General features: G+C 52.9%; 1 protein-coding gene across 3 annotated transcripts; it reads right to left on the bottom strand.

Annotated features, from left to right (window-relative positions):
- Nucleotides 1–908: 908 nt before the first annotated feature.
- Nucleotides 909–16,362, bottom strand: LOC111143322 (thymocyte selection associated family member 2). Of its 3 annotated transcripts, XM_022496984.1 has the most exons (7): nt 16,269–16,362; nt 13,918–14,058; nt 12,107–12,517; nt 6,888–7,042; nt 5,964–6,500; nt 3,680–3,833; nt 909–3,098 (listed from the first exon to the last, which is right to left on the bottom strand). In XM_022496984.1, the coding sequence occupies exons 1-7, from the start codon at nt 16,360–16,362 to the stop codon at nt 3,043–3,045; spliced, it is 1,548 nt and encodes a 515-aa protein (XP_022352692.1). In that variant the 3' UTR covers nt 909–3,042. The 3 variants fall into 3 exon arrangements, with proteins under 3 accessions (XP_022352692.1, XP_022352691.1, XP_022352693.1); XM_022496983.1 differs by having other exon boundaries at nt 5,964–7,042; XM_022496985.1 differs by lacking the exon at nt 6,888–7,042 and having other exon boundaries at nt 5,964–6,545; nt 12,198–12,517.
- Between the last annotated feature and the right edge of the window lie 3,717 nt (nt 16,363–20,079).

Here is a 20,079-nt window from a genome sequence, read left to right as displayed (position 1 = left end):
AAAAGGAAGCAGGCAGCCTTCCCAGCTGCTCTGCTTCAAGGACCTTTTTCATCCTCTTCCCCAGAGGCCTGTGGCTGGTACGTGTCTTTTCTCAAGGTCATCTTTAAGCATGCTTGTGTGACCAGCACAACTCATTAGTTAAAGTTATTTTGAACAGTATGTTATTCTGAGGGACAGTATCCTGGTGGGAAATTAGGCTCCTTGGTTACCAGTAGTACTTAATCAGCTTTAACTAGAGAAGAGCCACTAAGAATTAGCATCTGATGTGGAAGAATAAATAGGGGTTTTTGTCTTGTTTCTAAGATTTATTTAGTGGCTCCTGGGTGGCTCGGTGGGTTAAAGCCTCTGCCTTTGGCTCAGGTCATAATCCCAGGGTTCTGGGATTGAGCCCCAAATCAGGCTCCCTGCTTGGTGGGAAGCCTGCTTCTCCCTCTCCCACTCCCTGCTTGTGTTCCCTCTCTCGCTGGTCTGTCAAATAAATAAAACCCTTAAAAGAGAAAGATGGATTTATTTATTTTGGGGAGTGTGCATGCATGTGTGTGAGCAGGGGGAGGGGCAGAGGGAGAGAAATCCTCAAGCAGATTCCCCACTGAGCGCAGAGCCCCATACAGGGCTTGATCCCAGGACCTCGAGATCAGCACCTGAGCCAACATCAGGAGTCAGATGCTTAACCAACTGAACCACCTAGGCGCCCCTGAATAGATGTTTTTTTTTGTTTGTTTTTGTTTTTTTTTTAAAAACGCCGTTGAGCTAGGGGTGTCTGGCTGGCTAAGTCAGTGGACCATGAGACTCTTAATCTTGGGGTCGTGAGTTTGGGCCCCACGTTGGGTGTAGAGATTACTTAAAAAAAAAATAACTTGAAAATTCATTTGAGGGAGATTCAGAACTCGATCCATTTTTGAGTCAGCACCTCCAGTGCACATTCATTTATTCAGCAGTTGTTGACGCCTGGTACAGTGTGAGCGTGTTCTCTACATCACAAAACATTCAAAAATAGAAATGAGAAAAGATAGGAAAAATAAATATGAAGGGATGGACTAATCTCTTCTGTTTCCCAGTGTACATCTCGTATGTTCCCAGGAGTGTGTGCTCGCCTTGGAGACCATCACCCGGGGGAACCACTGGCCCCACTCTAACACCCTCCCCACTGCCCAGTGGCTTAGTCCAGAGTTAAGACAAAAGTGCCCCACGGGCATTGTCTGCCTGTGGTCCCTGCTGCCGCCCCCCCCGACCCCCAAGTCGCTATGATAAGCCACTCACAGTTGTGGTTTTCAAGCATGTTTTCCTTTTCAGCCCGGTTTTCCCAGCTGTGAAATTGCTTGCTTCTCTTGCAGCATCGGGACACTCAGAAACACCCCTCTCTGGCCCCCTTTTGAGATCTTGCTCAATTTGGTGCCATAATTAAATGCAGATGTGGAGGTGAGAACTGTTGGCATTCTGCACGTGAGCTTGGCGCTTGGGGTCCTGTGCCCAGGAGGAACTTTTTTCCATACTTACTGCTTGTCCCAGAACACGCTCTTCCTCAGGGTGCCCCCGTGCAGCTGAGCTGGTCTCTGGAGGCAGGCCTGGGGACTGGCCCGCAGCTTGAACTAGCTGCTTGGGGCTCACCTGGAGTGCTGGGGTGTGGGAGCAGGAGGCCTAGGAAGGACACACTCAGGTGCACTCCCTCAAATCCGGGAGCTCCAGACAGTCTTTCCATTCCCACGTCAGCCAGAAACTCTGGTTCCCTTTTTATCTATTTCTTGTCCTCTGCTGAGGACAAGAGATAGTGTGCGGTGTGCTTGGTTCTGTGACTGCCTCCATCTAGGAACCAAAACCCTGCCACTTCTAGGAAGTGAGGCCTGTGGTCTCACCGCAAGGAACAGGCCTGGACTGACCTTGGAAGCTGGGTTAGTGTCTGCATAGACCCAGGTTTATCTCCGTCACGCTGGGTGGGGAGGCCTTCCAACCAGTCCACACATGTCTCCACAGTCTACGAGCTCAGTATATTCCAGACACAGAAGGATTCCGTGATTGGGAGACAGTGTGGAGGTGGGGAAAGAACATAGGCCTCAGACACAGAGCTGCGCTATCTGGGTCAATGGGAACGATGCTAACATTTTTATTGAGTGTTTATTATGTGCCAGGCACTGCACTAGATATTACACCTAGATTATCGCATTTGATCCTTAGAACGATTCTGTGAGGTAGATAACCGTTAGTTGTATTTTACAAATGAAGGAACTGAAGATTAGGTTAAAAGAACTTGCTCACAGCCACAGCCCAGATGGTGGTGAGGCCAGATGCTAACCCAGGCCCACAACTAGTCAGCCTTCCTGAAGTACCCGACCACTCAGGCTAGTTTTCTGACCTTTAAAATCAGTGCGTTGTCTATCCAGAGAGTTGAGGATTTAGATAATGTTTAAAAAGGGTCTGGCACAGACCTTACTACATGATATCTGTTCCCATTTTTCCAGACACCCACGTGTCATTTTTATTCTATGGTTTTTGAGCAAAAAAATCTTGGATCGTCACGTGCAACTATCATGTTCCTTCATAGGCAACCTAGTCCTGCTCTCTCAGGGGCTTAGGGTTCAGTGGCGGAGGAAGAGGGCGAGGGGGTGGCAAACAGAAGAAAAGGCTCTCAGTGCGGGGTGTTCCGGGTTGAGTCCCCTTTTCCGAGAGGCAGGAGACACGGTGCCACCACCATCAAGGTTGGTGATCTCAGATTCCTTTCTGTACCAACTCATGAGACACGAGCGTTGGGGACTCAGAACTGAACCGAACCCAGCTGCCTCCTCTAGACACCAAAGCTCTGAGCTGAGAGAGGCGAGGGCGAGGTGCTGGCCCCAAACAAGCCAGCCCTCGGCGGCAGGAACCTGGAACATGAGGAAAACACTGGAACAATGTCCACCCCTTTTCACGTTGGTCTCCATGAAGCCATTTCCTGTCCACAGTCTGAGTTCAGTGAGCTCTTGTGTGAGGTCTTGTAAAGGCTTGTAATAGTTGACGGCCTCTGATTCCCTGAGACACAGCAGGTAAGAAGCAGGGCTGCTCCAGTATCTAAAGAGTATTCTGAAATTTCTCAACTATCTCTTCATAATCATGTTCGTCATCATCTACAAAAGAGTTCAAGTCAATGATGATCTTTGGCCTTAAGCAGGCTCCTGAGGTCCTTGCTGACCATAACTACAAATTTTCTGTCTGAACACTGTATAAATACTCCCCTTGCCTGCCTCGGGGGGGCGGGTAGTATGTTGGAGATGAACTCATGTTCCTTGCCAGGACTCCAGAGCCCCTGGGGAAGGAACAATGGGGACCCCTTCTCTCTCTCTTTTTTTAAAGATTTATTTATCTGAGAGAGGGAGAGGGAGGAAGGGAGCACAAGTGGGTGGAGGGGTGGAGGGAGAGGGAGAAGTAAACTCCCTGCTGAGCAGGGAGCCTGACACGGGGCTCCATCCCAGCACCCTGGAAACATAACCTGAGCTGAAGGCAGACTCTTAACCGACTGAGCCACCCAGGCACCCCTAAGCCCATCCTTTAACTTAAAAGCCTCTCTGTCCAACTAGGACTGCAGAAGGTTCTGCTCAAGGGCAGGGCCTTGCCAAGGGATGGCCAGCACTGCCAGAGGCACGAGCAGGAACAGAGCAAGGAGAGGAAAAGCAAGGACAAGGGTAAGCGGGGGTTAAAAGGGTCCCACCTGGATCCGTGATGGGTTTAGTGTGCCTGAGGCCCTTCCTGTGGGCAGCAACCTTGCTGTACATTCTTGCGCTGTCCTTGGCGCCCTGCGGCAGTGTCTTCATCTTGGCTTTGGGGAGCAGAGGAGTTTGCTGCCATTCTGAGACTTGATAAGACTGAGTGGGAGAAAAAGCAGAAGTCAGCAGGGTCCCAAGAAATGGGGCAGCAGAGTCCATGAAATATAATTTCCTTCCAAGGTCACTTCCTCTGCTCCCCTCTTGACTTCCTGTCCAGGGTAGGGCTTCCTGGGACCCCAAGTGTTTTTGTTTCTAGCGCATGAAATGGTCTTCGGCCGGGGAGACAGGCCAGGATGAGCGACAGAAGGGCTGGGGGCTAGAGACGGGGGTGCCCCAAGTTTCTCCACGGGGGGGCGGTTCAATCAGCGTCCTTCACCTCTGCTGCTAAAGGGGCGACAAGCAGTCACAAAATCTCAAGACAGAGTGCCCGAGCTGAGAGGGGTCCCAGAAGGAGGAAGACTTTTGTTGAACTCCCACTCAGGCCACAAGCACACCTGTTCGTTTCTCCTCAGGGGACCCTCTGAGGGGCTGTTTGAGCTCCCAGTGTACCCATGAGGAAACAGGCTCAGAGAGAGCGTGCCATGTCATACCTCACAGGACCGCAAGCTGGGCCGAGGTTCAGATGCAGAACCACGTCTGTGACCTCAAAAGTTCACGCTTTTTCTAGCACACTATGCTTCGGAGAGCGCCCCTGCTCAGCGGGGGGGAATACGGATGCCCAGAGAAGAAAAGTTGCAGGATCAAGGGCAGTGAGCAGGCACTGGGCCCCAAGTCACTTCCAACAGGAGCAAAGGCGAGGCCCGAGGTCTCAATTTTCTGTGCTGTGTTCGTTCTCTCCCGTACTGTCAGGCCTGTGTTCTCTGTCAGCAACTAACTGCCCTCCCACCTCCACGGATGCAAGCCCCTCTTGCCTCCCCTTGCAGTACAAAATGCAAGTTTCCCCAAAGCCCCCCACAGCAATTTCCTTGCTACACTTTACAACGTGCTTTGGATGTGGTGAGGTGCCCGGGCTGGGTGGTCGGACCCAGCGTCAAACCCCAGGTCGCCCATTTGCTAGCTGTGTGATCTCAGGGCGGCTCATCTCCCTCTCTGTGCCTCTTGTTTGCTCACTGTAGAAAGAGCCCACCTTGCAGGGACATCAGGAGAGCCGTGCGGGGTGAGGCGCGGGCAGTGTCCGCCACGGAGAAGACACCCAGCAGGCCGCGGCTAAGAAGCCAGCACTGACCTTATCCCCGGGGTCACTGCGAGAAAATGGGAGAGCAGAGGCCACAGAGCGAGTGAACTGGGCCATAAGCAGGTCTTTCTGCTTCTTTCCCTGCTTCTTTCTCCATCCCTGGGACTCGGTTTGGGTCAGTTCAGCCCTCACCAATGCTGTCTGCCCACTGCGAGCAGGTGGGGTCCCTGTCCTCAGACCCCTCACGGCACACTGGAAACTAGGTGTTGTCCCGCCCGCACCACCCCTACCCGCACCAGGCCACGTACCACAGGGCAGGGTGAACACAGAAGGGGGAGGGCTGTCACCTCCACACAGGAAGCCTGAGCAGAGCCTTCCCCACTGAAAGGAGGAAGCACATTCTGGCAAAAGGCCCAGCACGTGTTAAAGTGCTGAGGCAGGGATCACGGCACACTGAGTAGCTGTGGGAGCTTCTCAGCGGCTGAGTGCGGACCAGAGTGGGTGGTGGAAGAGGGGTCTGGCGTGGGGAGATTGAAGTCAGCTTATAAACGACCCTCCCCAGATGGCATGCTAAGGGGTCAACATTACACCCTGGCCGTGGGGAGCCACTGAAGGTTCAGAAGGCTCAGAGGACAGGGCCGAGGCCCATCGGTGACCAGGGAAGGGCTTGGGAGGCCATTCTGACAGCGGTTGGTGTGGGAAGGGGGGTTGGAGGCTGCTGACACAGTTTAGGTGACAGCTGATGAACCGGAATGAGGGGATGACAGCAGGTAGAGCACGGAGAAGCCTCACGCTCCCGCTCAGGCCCCCCACGTCTGAACTGGGACTCTGGGCAAGTCTCAGGGTCTCCGAGTCCTCATGGTGTCACCCATAAAATATGAATCCTCGTACCAGCAGCAGATGGTCAGCACCGAGTAAGAATGGTGGGCGCACAGTGTGTGAGCGTAGAAACTGTAAGCTCTGTACAACAGAGCTGTGACTCAGGACAAGGAACCGGTAGGACCCGCAGTGACCCCAGCGGGTTCCCCTCCCTACCCGCTTTGGTATGTTGGTACCTGGCCACTTTTGTTCTTGCCGCTTTGTTTCTTCTGCCCACTGAGGCCTTGACCTTTGGGGGGCCGCGGTGGGGGGGGCTGATTCTTGAAGGCCGGTAACTGCCGGAGCGTATAGTAGAAGGCTTCCGTCAGCTCCTCCACAGTGGCGACCGGGGGAGGCCCAGCCGGCTGGCCCGGCTGCTGCTCGGTCTCCACGACAGTCAGGTCCAGCCACCGGGGAGGGAGCTCAAAGCACATGTCAGGTTTAGAGTCGAAGCTGACCACCAAGAAGGGTTCCACGATCTTCTCCTCCAGCCGCAGACCTGGGAAGGAGGGCAGAGGATCAGCAGGCTGGCTGCCGTCCTTGGCCACCACCTTGACTTCACAGGGCAGCGAAAACTGGGCAGTCAGTGCTCCCAGGCTGTAGCGCCGATTATCACTCATCTCCTCCACGAAACTACTGGAGATGTAGAGGGGCAGCAGGATCTGGTTTTCACTTTCTATCTCTTCATAATCTTCCTCCTCCTCTTCGTCCTCCTCGGCCTGGTCACTCAGCCGCTGACATACCAAGACATCTATGTCCTGGCCTCCAGCCCCGTGGGCCTGGCCGGGCCTCAGCACCTCCAGCCTGTCACCCACAGCCAGGGACGTGAGCCTAAGGGTCTCTAACCCTTCGACCTCACAGTCCTTTGTGGCCACAACCCGGAGCGGTTGGCCTGGCTGGAGGGCACCCAGGAGGTCACAGGCCGTGAGGAACTCTCTCGGCCGCCGCCGCAGCTTGCCCTGATAAGCCCCGGAGACCATGAAGTGTCTGGGCACCTTCCGGCCCTTGGTCGAGACCAGGATCCGCCAGGGCGGTGAGGCCAGGCCATGGATGCAGAGCCGCTGGCCCTTTTGCAAGGAGCCTGCCCACGGGCTGAGGAAGATGGGGGGCCCCTCCGGAACCTCCAGGATCTCCGCGGACAGAGGGAAGGGGCCTCCCCGGGCCAGGGCCTCACTCAGCAGCAGAGGCTGGATAAAGTGGATGTGCTGAGAAGAGGCGGTGACGTCTTCCACGTCGACCTCCAGGGTGGAGGGGATCTTGACGACGGTCCTGCGCACTGTGGGGAGGGGAGGTCAGCTCAGGGGGCGCCCCGCACACCAGCCCAGGGGTGTCCCTGTACTCGCAGCAAAGAGGTCCCAGCTGACCTCCTCCCTGTCTGTGCTGCCAACCTTTCCCTATGGCATCAGATTCCTTGTTCACTCTTTTCCTTAACCTCTTTTCGAGAGCTATTATAGGAATTTTTATTTTATTTTATTTATTTATTTGACAGAGAGAGAGATCACAAGCAGGCGGACCAACAAGCAGGGAGAGAGGAAGAAGCAGGCTCCCCGCTGAGCAGAGAGCCCGATGCGGGGCTCGATCCCAGGACCTTGGGATCAAGGCCATGAGCCGAAGGCAGAGGCCCAATCCACTGAGCCACCCAGGTGACCCTATTATAGGAATTTTTAAACATTTACAAAAGTACAAGAGTATAGTGAACCCCCTATCAGCTAGCTTCAATATTTAATTCACGGCCCACCCTCTTTCATTCATATCCTGTCTGTTCCCCTCCACGGGGTCATTTTGAATCAAAATAATCACGTGTCATCTTGACCTTTCAGCGTGTATCTCTCAGAGAAGAGATGAAGTTAAAAACATAACCATAATGCCATTACTACATCTAGATAATAATTATTTGATAATTCATCAATAACACTAACTAATTTGTCCAACCACTTTTTAAACTTTAATTGAATTTTGAATGTAATTTTTATTTTATTTTTAAAATTTATTTATTTGACAGACAGAGATCACAAGTAGGCAGAGAGAGAGGAAGAAGCAGGCTCCCTGCTGAGCAGAGAGCCTGATGCGGGGCTCGATCCCAGGACCCTGGGATCATGACCTGAGCCGAAGGCAGAGGCTTTAACCCACTGAGCCACCCAGGCGCCCCTTGAATGTAATTTTATAAGCTACCTTGCCAAATCCTTCCTGCGTTTGTGTGTGTGTGTGTGTGTGTGTTTTAAGGTTTTATTTATTTATTTATTTATTTGTCAGAGAGAGAGAGAGAGAGAGAGAGCACGCGCAAATGCACACAAAAGCAGGGGGAGTAGCAGGCAGAAGGAGGCTCCTTGTGCAGCACTTGATCCCAGGACACTGGGATCACAACCTGAGCTGAAGGCAGACATTTAACCAACTGAGCCACCCAGGAGTTCCTCCTTTCTACATTTTAAATAAAGAGAAAAAACCACATTAAGAGGGGCGCCTGGGTGGCTCAGTCAGTTAAATGTCCAACTGTTGATTTCGGCTCAGGTCATGATCTCAGGGTTATGAGATTATGCCCCGAGTCCAGCTCCGGGCGGTGTGTGGCGCCTGCTTAAGATTCTCTACCCACCTCCAATGCCCCACCCCACTCATGCACACTCTCTCTCTCCCTAAAAAAAAAAAAAAAAAAAATTTAAAATTAAAATTAAGAAAAACACTGGTTGGGGCTCCTGGGTGGCTCATTTGGCTGAGCTTCCGACTCTTGGTTTCCACTCAGGTGGTGATCTCAGGGTCATGTGATCAAGCCCCAAGTCTGGCTCCTCACTCAGAGGCGAGTCTGCTTGGGATTCTCTCTCCCTCTGCCCCTCCCACTTGTGCGGGCTCTCTCTCTCTCTCTAAAATAAGTGAATGAATCTTTATTTTATTTTTTTAAATATTTTATTTATTTATTTGACAGAGAGAGATCACAAGTAGGCAGAGAGGCAGGGAGAGAGAGAGGGGGAAGCAGGCTCCCTTCCGAGCAGAGAGCCCAATGTGGGGCTCGATCCCAGGACCCTGAGATCATGACCTGAGCCAAAGGCAGATGCTCAATACACTGAGCCACCCAGGTGCCCCTGAATCTTGAATAAAAATAAAAATAAAAAACACTGGCTAATGACCTTGGCAACTTGTTTCCTCTCTGGACATCAGCGAGTACCAGGTTTATAAATGCGAGGGGCGGCTCTGTAAGCGAATGTCCCTTATGTGTGAGCCATATGGGAGACAAGCGAGGAGCAACCTCCCCCCTCACGGAGAAACTGAGGCCCGGGTGGGGACAACCCTCAGGCCACAGTGCTGGGATTTTTGCTCTGTGCAGGGCGAGCCAACGTCTGGTTGAAGCTGGGAGGTAGCCACAGGGGGTTCATTCTACGGTTCTGGTTTTCTTCTTCAAAGGACTTTATGAATTCCCAGAACTGCCTCATCACCCAGGGCAGACGCCGGACCCACCATTCAAAGCCCTGGTCCCCCAGGCCGTGCTCTCTGAGTGCTATTTCCCACAAGACGCCAGGGCTCCCTGGGAAAGAGATAACTTCCTGGAGCAGAAACGTGCCACAGTCTGGAACCACTTAAACCAGAAAGCAAGAAAAATGTATTCAAGACCATTGCAGGTGTGTCAAAAGGCTCCCCTGAGGCCAAGGCTGAGATAAGGTGAGCACCAATAATGATGCCAGTGGATTAGAACACTGAAAATATCGAGTTCACTGAATATTGAAAACACTGAAAATCTGTGAGTTCATAATGATGATTTAAAAAAAAACAAACCACCCTAAATAATCATCCTTGAAGAATGCTAGGGAGACAACTCATTTTAAAAAACTAGGAAACGGTGGGGGTGGGGGGTGCTCCTGGGTGGCTCAGTGGGTTAAAGCCTCTGCCTTCGGCTCAGGTCATGATCCCAGGGTCCTGGGATCGAGCCCCGAGTCAGGCTCTCTGCTCAGTGGGGAACCTGCTTCCCCCTCTCTCTCTGCCTACTTGTGATCTCTGTCTGTCAAATAAATAAATAAAATCTTAAAAACAACAACAACAACAACTAGGAAACGGGCCCCTGGGTGGCTCTGTCAGTTTAGCATCCAATTTTCGGTTTCAGCCCAGGCCATGATCCCAGGGATGTGAGATTGAGCCCCGAGTAAGGCTCTGCGAGGCTCTGCACTCAGCAAGGAGCCTGCTTGAGAGTTTCTCCCTCCCCTTCCACCCCTCCCCAACAAGCACACTCTCTCTCAAATAAATCTTTAAAAAACAAAACAAAACCAAAACAAACTAGTAAACAAAGTATACATCTCTTAGGACGTTCCTCCCTATAGGCTGGAGGCAGCGAGCAGAGCAGGGCTCGAGAGCCAGGCAGAACCTGGCCAGGTCCGCCAGAGCAGAGGGAGAATGGTATCCGGGGACCCTGACTTACATAAACACAATGTCCCGCTTTCCTCATGCTGGAGTGGTGGGGGCAGGGAGTTGCTTTTTATAGTCAGTTCCTGACTACCAGATGAAGAAGGAGCCCTAGGACTCAAATCACTATTGCAACAGCCACTCACATCACAGAAGCCGGCCCAGGGCTTTGCATCTGATCGACACCAAGGCTGGTGCTGCATGTTAGGCTGGGGACAGACACAGGGTGGGGGTGGGGGGGTGGACTCTTTGCCCCACACCTCCTGCAGCCATGAGAACCGCCTCCTGGGTCTGGTCAAACCTCTACAGATGTGTGGCAAAGAGCCAACAGCTGGCCTGAGGCTTTTATCCCTAGAAAAGCCTGCCTACAAGGCTGGTCCTCCGCTGGTGTCTGGGGACGTGGTTTAGCATGTGTTCCCACCATCCTCTCACTGCCGGGGGTGGTTCCCGTCCTTAGCCTGTACAGTCAGGGATGCCGAACACGTGCTCTCTGACTGAGGTCTAGAATTGGGGTGCGTGCTAAGCAGAGGGGACCTACGTGACCAGCCCCCAGTAAAGACCTCGGGCACTGAGTCTATGAGGTTCCCTGACAAATAACAGCTCACACGTGTTGCCACAGTTCAGTGCTAGAGGGACTCCGTGTGTCCTGTGTGACTGCACCAGGAGGCAACTCTTGTGTCCTTTTGCTGCAATAAATCACGGCTGCGAGTACAACCAGATGTCAAGTCCCATGAGGCCAGTACAGGGGACAGACGCCCACTGGCTCCATCGCAAGGATGCTGTCACCAAAATCCAAATGCGAGACAGCCTGCAGGACAAAGAGCCGAGTCCCTTCAACAGATAAATTATAAGAAAAATAAGAAAGGTGACCCTGTAGAGTAACAGATTTAAAAGGCCTGAAATCAACAGCAATCTTGTGGGTCTTGTCTGGATCCTGCTGTGAACATACTGTAGGACAATTTAGGAGACAGGAGAGGAAGTACAAACACCAAATAGTGGTATAAGGAGTTATTGTTAATTTTTTTGGTGTGATGAGGGTATTGTGTGCCTGTTTAAAAAAATTATTTTTAGGAGCACATGGGTGGCTCAGTGGGTTAAGCCTCTGCCTTCGGCTCAGATCATGATCTCAGGGTCCTGGGATCGAGCCCCGCATTGGGCTCTCTGCTCAGCCAGGAGGCCTGCTTCCCCCTTTCTCTCTGCCTGCCTCTCTGCCTACTTGTGATCTCTCTCTCTATATCAAATAAATAAATAAAATCTTTAATAAATCATTGTTTTTAAAGACACACTGAAGTATTTATATGAGAAATGATGGGATACGTGGGGTTTGTTTTGAAATAATCAGGCAGGGTGGGGAGAGACGAAACAGGACAGATAGGTCCTGTAACTGTGATGTCGGGTGACGGGGTCCAGGAGGTCCTCAAACTCTGTCCTCCAGGGAAGAGGCCCCAGGGCACCCATTCCGCCTCTGCTCCAGCTCGGCCTCCCAGCGGCCATAGTGGCCGGCTTCTACCTGTTTCACCAGCCCTGCTCAGCACGCTGCCCCCAGCCTGCCCTCAGACAGCCGAAGAGACAGCTAGGGATTCACCCAGTGTCCTTGTCACACAGACGCGGGGGCCCTTGAGGAACAATCTCTTCCTCCCCAGAGGCAGGAAAATCTGTTTCTCCTGAGCAAACAGTCAAGGTTTTACTGTGTAGCTGTTGCTTTGTCCTAGTTGCTAGCGAGCTCATAATCCAACTTTTGCCTAATTTTATAAAGAGTGGGACCTCACTCTTAAGTTCCCTCATTTTCCTGTCTCCTTTTAGTAATGCCCCACTATCTGGGACTCTTCATTCTGTTATATTGTATGTACTGGGTAAGCGACCTGGTACTTGGGGTACCTTCCAACTGAGCAGCTTCCCAGGAGCCCCTCTCTCACCCCGTCAACCCTCCCCCCCACAATCCGCCCCAGCAACTCACTGTGCATGATGGCTTGGATCTCATACTGGGGCCTCAGGAGCAGGGACTCCCAAGGGAGTGTGGGGCAGGTGAAGAGGCGGTCGCTCAGGGCTGGATCCTTCAGGGCCTGGAGGAGGGGCCGAGGGGCACCAGGCTCCCATTCCCAGAAGGGGCCCCTCTGGGACAGGGGCAGGTACAGAGTGAAGTGCTGGGTTTTGGTGTCCAGCACACAGCGGGCATGGTAGGTCCTATGATACTCCTCCACATCCTTGAGCAGGAGGGGCTGGTCCCTGGGCACCACCCTGGCCTTTGTGGTGATTTTGTGTGTCGACATGAAGCCAATGGGCAGCTTCCTGGAGTGCTGGGTTGCAGCAGAGAGCAGCTCCTCCAGGGTTTCATAGCTCTGAGGGCCGGTGAGGGGGCTGAAGTGGCCTGTGGGGCACAGCAGAGGGTGTCAAGGTGGGACGGGCCCTTGTGGGTCCAGGGACACACATACCAGGCCCTGGTGGGCCACAGAGAACCCAGTCAGAATCCCCCGAAGACAAGTCCCAAGCATATGGACATCCAGGCCGCAGGGTTGAGGGACAAGCAGCAGCCAGTGATCATGTGTAAAGGGACAGTGACAAGTAGAAATGGGGACAGTTCCTCCTTACGCAGAGAAGCAAGAACTTAGAGGGACTGTCATCAGAGACAGAACAGGGATGTGTTTTCCCAAAGACACTGACAACGGCCACCTGTGCCTACCTCCTGAACCGTAACTACCTCCAATTCTGCCAACTTTGCTTCCAGGTTCCTCACCACCACTCCAATCCCATATACCCAACACCGATCACCCCATGCTGGGGCAGCGCCACTGTCCCCCTCTCTCACAAACTAGACACCCAGGAGCTCCTAGCCAAATGACCTGTGACCACCACCCTTCACCCCACATCCTGTCTGCCAGTTCTGGTGGCCCGACTGTTCTTCCCCCATCCAACTTCTTCCCCTGTCCCCAGTCATGCTTCTCCCGCCACTGTACTGGCCTAAAATAGCCCACATCCAGACATTGCTTCTGGTCCCCTCTGCAAGTTATCCCAAGTTACCCCAAGTTACCTCAAGGCCCCCTCCTGTCTGTGTGACAAGGACTTTCTGCAAAGGTACTAGTCTAGACTCTAGGCCATGGCACACAGCCGGCAGAGTGGGGCTTCCCAACCAGGCTTCAGCGTCCCAGCCACCCCCCACCCCCGCCCGCCCAGCTCACGACACGTGTCCTGCAGGAACCGAGCTCCGTCATTTCTGGAGCACCAGATATGCCCATGCTACTCCCTGTGTTACTCCCTCTGGAAGTCCTCCTTCCTGCTCAGGTGCCACCCCCTCCAGGAAGCCTGCCCAGACCCCTGAGGTGTTCTCCTCCTGCCAGGAACCCTCTCTAAACTCTGTGTCGACTCTTGCCCTCCTCTCGCTGTCACCCCCCCAGGTCATCCTGAGCTCCACACCCCCAGCTCCGAGCACACAACAGGTGTCAGTAAATGTGTGGCGGGGAAATGTGTGAGCAAACACAGAGACAGGCACATGGACAAAGATCCGGAACAAAGAGAGTCCCAGCCAAGAGGCAGATGTGACCAGAGAGATGAATATGGAGAGGGTGCGGCCACTCCAGGTTAAGGGCATCGTCAGACCCCTCAGAGGACATCGGGGCCTTGGGGCACAGCAGTGGGGGATGTGAGAGCACAGGGGCCAAACTTGAGGGTTGGTAGTGCATGCTGGGGCTGGAGGGGGCCGGTGCACTCGGGGTTGGCGGGGTGGGGGTGGGGGGGTTGTTGGTGGACAGGACACAGAGCTGTCTGCCTTACCACAGAAGTTGGGGGGGATTTCTATGGTCTGGCCTGTTCCTGGGTTCTCGCAGACCACCTTCTGGAGGCGAACCTGGGTGACCTTGATCAGGTCCCCTGTGGAGAGGCAGCACTCATTCCCAGAGATCTCGTAGATGGAGCCTGCCAAGAGACAGATTCGGTTTCTGTGTGTCAGAGGAGCCAAGTGCTAGCCGGCCCGCGCCCTGTTCCCCGACAGGCTGCGCTCTGCCTCTGCTCTGCACTGGTTCCTGCAGCCTGGAGCGGCCTCCCCTGTCCTTCCCTACCCAATGGCCTTTGGCTCAGCCACACTCAGGCCACAGGAACCCTGCCTATGTCTTCCTTCAGCGCTGGATGGACCCTCTGTGAGACACTTCTCTGGCCTTCTCCACAACCCCATGCCTCCTGAACAGAGCTCACAGGCAGGGCAGGGCTGGTCCACCCCAGCATCACCGGCCCTGACCCAGGCCTCGCCGCCAAGCCTGGGCTGAAGTCTTGGCAAGTAAGCAACGCCTAAAGTCCCAGCTGCCTCCGTACAGCTAGGGCCTCGGGCCCAGAGAAGGGCAGAGACAGCCTGGAGGTCACACACACAGACTGACACCAGCACCAGTGCTTTCCTTTTCACGTGAGCTGTGTTTAAAGGAAGCACGGGAGGAAGCGGAGGGCCACCGACAGGGTGGGCACAGGAGGCAGGTGTCTGGGCTGCCACCATCAAGCCAGTAGTCCCACTTAATGATTCTAAAGTGTCTAAAGCAGTGTCCGGAACATAAAAGGTGCTCGATAAAGATCTCCCCTCTCCCCCCACCCACGGGCTGGACAGACTCCGTCTGTGGACTTGGGACCCAACAGCGCACAGAGGTCAGCCTTGAGGCCAGCTGACCCCAGCCCTTCCAAGGTATCCCCATCAGGGCTTTCAGAAGCTGATGATAATCCCACCTGCATACTGGAAAAATGCACATGGGCTCATAATCTGCAGTTTCATGGGGCGGCCCCGCAGGGCTGGTGTGAACAGCAGCTGGGGCACTGGGCATTGGGCACTGGACTGCCGATATGCTTTGCATTGAAGACCTATGACTATCCTCTGAGGGAGGACCTGCTCCCCACCCTAAAAATAATGAGCTGCGCCTGGGTGAGGCTGGGTGGTCCAAGGGAGCAGAATAGGTGCTCCAGCCCCGGGCGCTTGTCTCTACAGCTGGAAGCCCTCATGACGCAGCTAACTGCTTCGGAGAGTGGGGCCCCTTCCTCTGCCCCAGGACTCCCACCACCTGGCCTCCTCCCAGGTTCTTCTCTCACCAAACATCCACCACTTCCCACACCCCAGGTCAGGCAGAATGAGGAAGCAGCCATTGTGACACTCGGTGGTCAGGGGATGATGTCAGCAGGAGCACAAACACGAGAAGCGCCTGCAGGGAGCCCCCAAAGGAAAGTCAGCCTTTGAACCCACATCTGCCAGATTCCCAAGAGTTCCTGGCCAAACCCAGTGTGCGGTGGCAGGTCCTGTCCCCTGTGTGGCTTTCCATATGTCGCCCCATTGGTCTGGGCTCCCCCCCTTGGAGCCTCAGAACACTTCCCCTGGAGCCTGCTGTGGCAAAGCAAGGGAAGAGAAAGAGGGAACAGATGTGCAAGGGTACCCCTGCCCTAGTTCGCTTTCTCAGGAAGGAGCCTCTCCCCCTCCACCCAGTCTCCCAAGTTCCCTCTACCTCCGACGTCCCCACTCCCTCACATCACCCTCTGAGCGGCTTCCCCACCCCTCCACCGCCTGTCCGTCTCGCCCTTCAGGCAGCAGGAGCCGTTGAGCCCCTGCTCTGCACCCATTCCTGAGAACCAGGAGGCAGATGTGCAGGTGCGCAAGGAGCAGAGAGCGGGGAAAGCTGCTGCGGGGAACAGAGGCGCACGCTGAGAACCGAGCTGAGAGATCAGGTCGCAAAGCTGAGGGCGAAGGTGGGCTGGAAGGACTGAATGAAGGCGCGTAGACAGGCGTCAAGGGGGCGGAGTGGGACGGCAGGCGGAGGAGGGGGCTGACCTGGCACGAGCCCCTATGTTCCGCTTTCCCACGGTCAGACCTCCCGGGGTGCGCACCGCGGTTTCACCCCCGCTTGGCTCGGTTCCACCCACCTGAGTGTCTAAGCTCATTGACTTACCACTACCCTACGGGCAATCAGCGCTCTCCCATTCCACGAAAGCAAAAGCCGAGGCCCAGAGAGGTTGAGTGTGGCCCCAAGTCACACCTGGGCTTGGGCAGTGGCAGCGTAGCTGGGTTTCCCCGGTTTCCGTCGCCTGGGCAGCGCCCCTGCCCCACCACCCAGCGAGAGCCAGGCCGCGGCGGGGGCGGGGGGTCGCGACCCCTCACTCACCCTGGAAGTAGACCCCCGAGCAGACCCGCAGCACACGCGGGAGGGAGGCGAGGTCCAAGGCGCAAACGAAGTCGTGCAACGACACCGGCTCCATGGTCCTCGCGGTTCGTTGGACTTAGACTGAGTGGCCGCTGCCCGCGCTCGGAGCCCGCAGCCCCGCCCCGCCCCGCCCCGCCGAAATGGGCGGGGCCTCTCCATCTCCGGGCGAGGGGACCTTGCGGGTGCCATCTGACCGCATCGGTTTCCTCAACCCTAAAATGGGAAGCAGTGCCTACCTCTCACCTTGGCGGCGCGACGTCAAAAGTCTAGATCAGGGCCTGACGCCCAGAGGCTCTGACTAAATGTCCCCTCGTCCCCAATGGTCTGTGATGTATCCCGTGGTGGAGGAGGGGGCGCTGATGGAGATGAAGAAGTCCCAGCTGCTCCCCACCTGCCCCTGTCGTCTTCCCAGTTAGAAGGAGGAAACGCGGCCGGCCTGCTGTAGTTCTGGGTCTCACAGAAGACCTGTGCCCTGCACTCTGCATCCGCGGAGAAAGATGCAGTGTCAGGTCTCCTGATTCCCTCTCCCGGACACTCGCAGTCCTCTACGGACGGGGAGCTCACCCCCTTTCCAGGATGCTCATACCTGCTGGACATTTGTAGTTAAAATTTCTTCCTTGGGCTAGAAAGAAATCTGCTTAGGCGAGAGCCCTCTTGCTTGGTATCTAACTTTAAACAAATCACCGACTTCTCAGTTTCAGTTTCCTCATCTGTAAAATAGGGCAAAGAATATTTTCCTAGCTGGTTGTGAGGATTAAATGAGATCATTTAGGTATTGCGCAAAATTATTTCACTTTCTGTTACCAGAAAAGTAATAGACTTCTAATCAGAAATAATAAAAGGTTTGGGGCGCCCCAGTGGCGCAGTCGATTGAGCCTCCAGTTCTTGGTTTGGGCTGAAGTCATGATCTCCCGGTGAAGAGAGATCTGAGCCCAGCCGGAAGAGAGGGGGAGAGGCTTACCTGAGATGCTCTCTCTCCCTCAGCTTCTCCCCCCTGCTCTCTCTCTCACTCTAAAATAAATCTTTTTTTTTTTTTTTTTTTTTTTAAAGATTTTATTTTACTTATTTGACAGAGAGATCACAAGCAGGCAGAGAGGCAGGCAGAGAGAGAGAGGAGGAAGCAGGCTCCCCTAGAGAGCAGAGAGCCCGATGCGGGGCTCGATCCCAGGACTCCGAGATCATGACCTGAGCCGAAGGCAGCGGCTTAACCCACTGAGCCACCCAGGCGCCCCTAAATCTTTTTTTTTAAAGTAATAATAAATGTTTAAAATAAAAGGAATAAACCCTAATTAACCCTAATTAAAGACACTGACCAAAAAAGGAATAAACCCTAATTAACCCTAATTAAAGACACTGACAAAAAAAATGACAAAAAAAAAAAAGACACTGAAAAAAGAGGACATTCCTTACCACTATCCAAATATACTTACTACAAACACTTGGCTGTGTTTCTTTCAACCCTTTATTCTGTTTGTGTGCAGATTTTAAACTTTTTAAAATTTACACTAGAGTTGCAAAAATAGATTTCCCATACATCCCTCAGCTAGTTTTAAATTCCCCTAATGCTATCATCTCACATTACCTGGGCACATTTGTCAAAACTAAGAAACCAACATTGCTACATTAATGTTAACTAAATTATAGACTTTATTCGGATTTTATCTGCTTTTTCTCTGATGTACTTTTTCTGTTCCAGAATCTCACCCAGGAGTCCGTATTGCATTTAATCTTCATGTCTCCTATGTGTGACCCGTTCTCAACCTTTCCCAGTTCTTCTTCTAAGCTTGACAGTCTTGAGGAGAACAGGTCAGGCATTTTGCAGAATGCCCCTCAAATGGGATTTTTTCTGATGCCGTCCTCATGATTAGACTGGGGCTTTGGTTTTTCCGGGGGGATACTACCAAGGTGATATGCCCTTCTCATCACTGCCTCTCCTAGGGGGCACATGACATGGGCACAGGACTTTTCACTGTGACGTTAACCGTGATGGCTTAGTTAAGGCGGTGTTTCCGGGTTTCTCCACTGGAAACTTGCTATTTCCACCATTCATACTCCAGTCTTTGGAAAGAAGTCGCTAAGTGCAGCCCACCGTTAGGGAAAGCTAAGCCCCACTTCCCAGAGTGAGTAACATCCAAATAAATTATTGGGAGTCCTCTGTAAGAAAGATGTGTCTCTTCTCCCCCATTTATCTATTTATTCTGTTATTTATTTACATCAGTATGGAGTCATGGGTATTTACTTTACACCTTGACTTATTGCTGTTGTTGCTCAAATCGTTCCAGCCTGGGGAGTTCCTTTGGGTTGGCACCTGGGTCACTTGGCCATGCCCTCCTCGTTCTGCATTCTCAGCCCTTCCTTACTGTCTGATGCCACAAGATGCTTCAGGCTCATCTGGTCTTCTTTCTGCCCCAGCCCTGCATGCAACCATTTCTCCCAGAAGCCTGGTTCCTTTTATTGGAGAATGGCATTTGGAACCCACAATCTGTCGCAGAGTACACCATGCCACGGGGTTGCCTCTTAGTTTTGTCTTTTTCTTTCTTTGCATAAACATTACAGACGCGCTGCCCACCCCATGACCCAGCTGACATCAGGTCCCGCCTTGACCTTCAAAGAGAGGTTCCTGAGTGATAACACTCAACAGAAAACTTTAAAATCCTCCCTTTCCTGGGGCACCTGGGTGGCTCAGTGGGTTAAACCTCTGCCTTCAGTTCAGGTCATGGTCTTGGGGTCCTGCGATCGAGGGAGCCTGCTTCTTCTCTCTCTCTCTCTGCCTGCCTCTCTGCTTCCTTGTGATCTCTCTGTCAAATAAATGAATAAAATCTTTTTTAAAATTTTTTTAAAGATTTTATTTATTTAATTGACAGACACAGATCACAAGTAGGCAGAGAGGCAGGCAGAGAGAGAGGGGGAAGCAGGCTCCCCGCTGAGCAGAGAGCCCGATATGGGGCTCGATCCCAGGACCCTGGGATCATGACCTGAGCCAAAGGCAGAGGCTTTAACCCACTGAGCCCACCCAGGTGCCCCTAAATGAATAAAATCTTAAAAAAAAAAAAAAATCCGGGCACCTGGGTGGCTCAGTGGGTTAAGCCGCTGCCTTCGGCTCAGGTCATGATCTCGGGGTCCTGGGATCGAGTCCCGCATCGGGCTCTCTGCTCAGCAGGGAGCCTGCTTCCCTCTCTCTCTCTGCCCGCCTCTCTGTCCACTTGTGATCTGTCTGTCAAATAAATAAATAAAATCTTTAAAAAAAAAATTAAATTAAATTAAAAAAAAAAAATCCTCCCTTTCCTTTGCCTTTATCTTTTCCCAGATTCCTGGGCACAGAAGTGGACCTACCAGATTAGCAGGCAAAAGCCTGCTACAATACAACACATTGAAACATTTCCTTGCCATTACAATTTTGCAGTCTTATATTTATATGTGTAATTGTTTATTTAATGTCTCCTCAACAATTAGTCAGTTAGCCTCTGGAGGAGCCTGGATGGCTCAGTGGGTACAGCATGCGACTGTTAATCAGAGTCACGAGTTCGAGCCCCACATTGGGTGTGGGGCCTACTTAAAATAAAATAGAAAAAAAATTTTTTTTTTTAATCCAGAACTTAAAAGAAAAGACCATTGTCTTCTGGTGGTCAGAGGTTGGAGTAGCAGTCTGCTTTGCTCCCCAGTATAGTCCCAGCATATCACAGGGCCTGGCAAACAGTAGATGCTCAATAAATTACTGTTGTTAATGACTCACTGAATGAATGCGTGGAAAATGTTTCCTTGAGATAGATCC

The sequence above is a fragment of the Enhydra lutris genome, unplaced genomic scaffold, assembly GCF_002288905.1.
Source record: "Enhydra lutris kenyoni isolate GAN:26980312 unplaced genomic scaffold, ASM228890v2 scaffoldscaffold9, whole genome shotgun sequence".
NCBI classification, from domain to species: Eukaryota; Metazoa; Chordata; class Mammalia; order Carnivora; family Mustelidae; genus Enhydra; species Enhydra lutris.
This window is presented reverse-complemented; position numbering and strand designations above follow the sequence as displayed.

Bases quoted from the DNA above. Each gene is read 5' to 3' on its own strand.
- LOC111143322 (XM_022496983.1), bottom strand. From the start codon at position 16,362: ATGGAGCCGGTGTCGTTGCACGACTTCGTTTGCGCCTTGGACCTCGCC. The intron at 14,059-16,268 runs GTGAGTGAGGGG...GTCTCTTGGCAG, and splicing joins CTCGGGGGTCTACTTCCAGG to GCTCCATCTACGAGATCTCT. The intron at 7,043-12,106 runs GTGAGTTGCTGG...CCCTCCCCACAG, and splicing joins GATCCAAGCCATCATGCACA to TGCGCAGGACCGTCGTCAAG.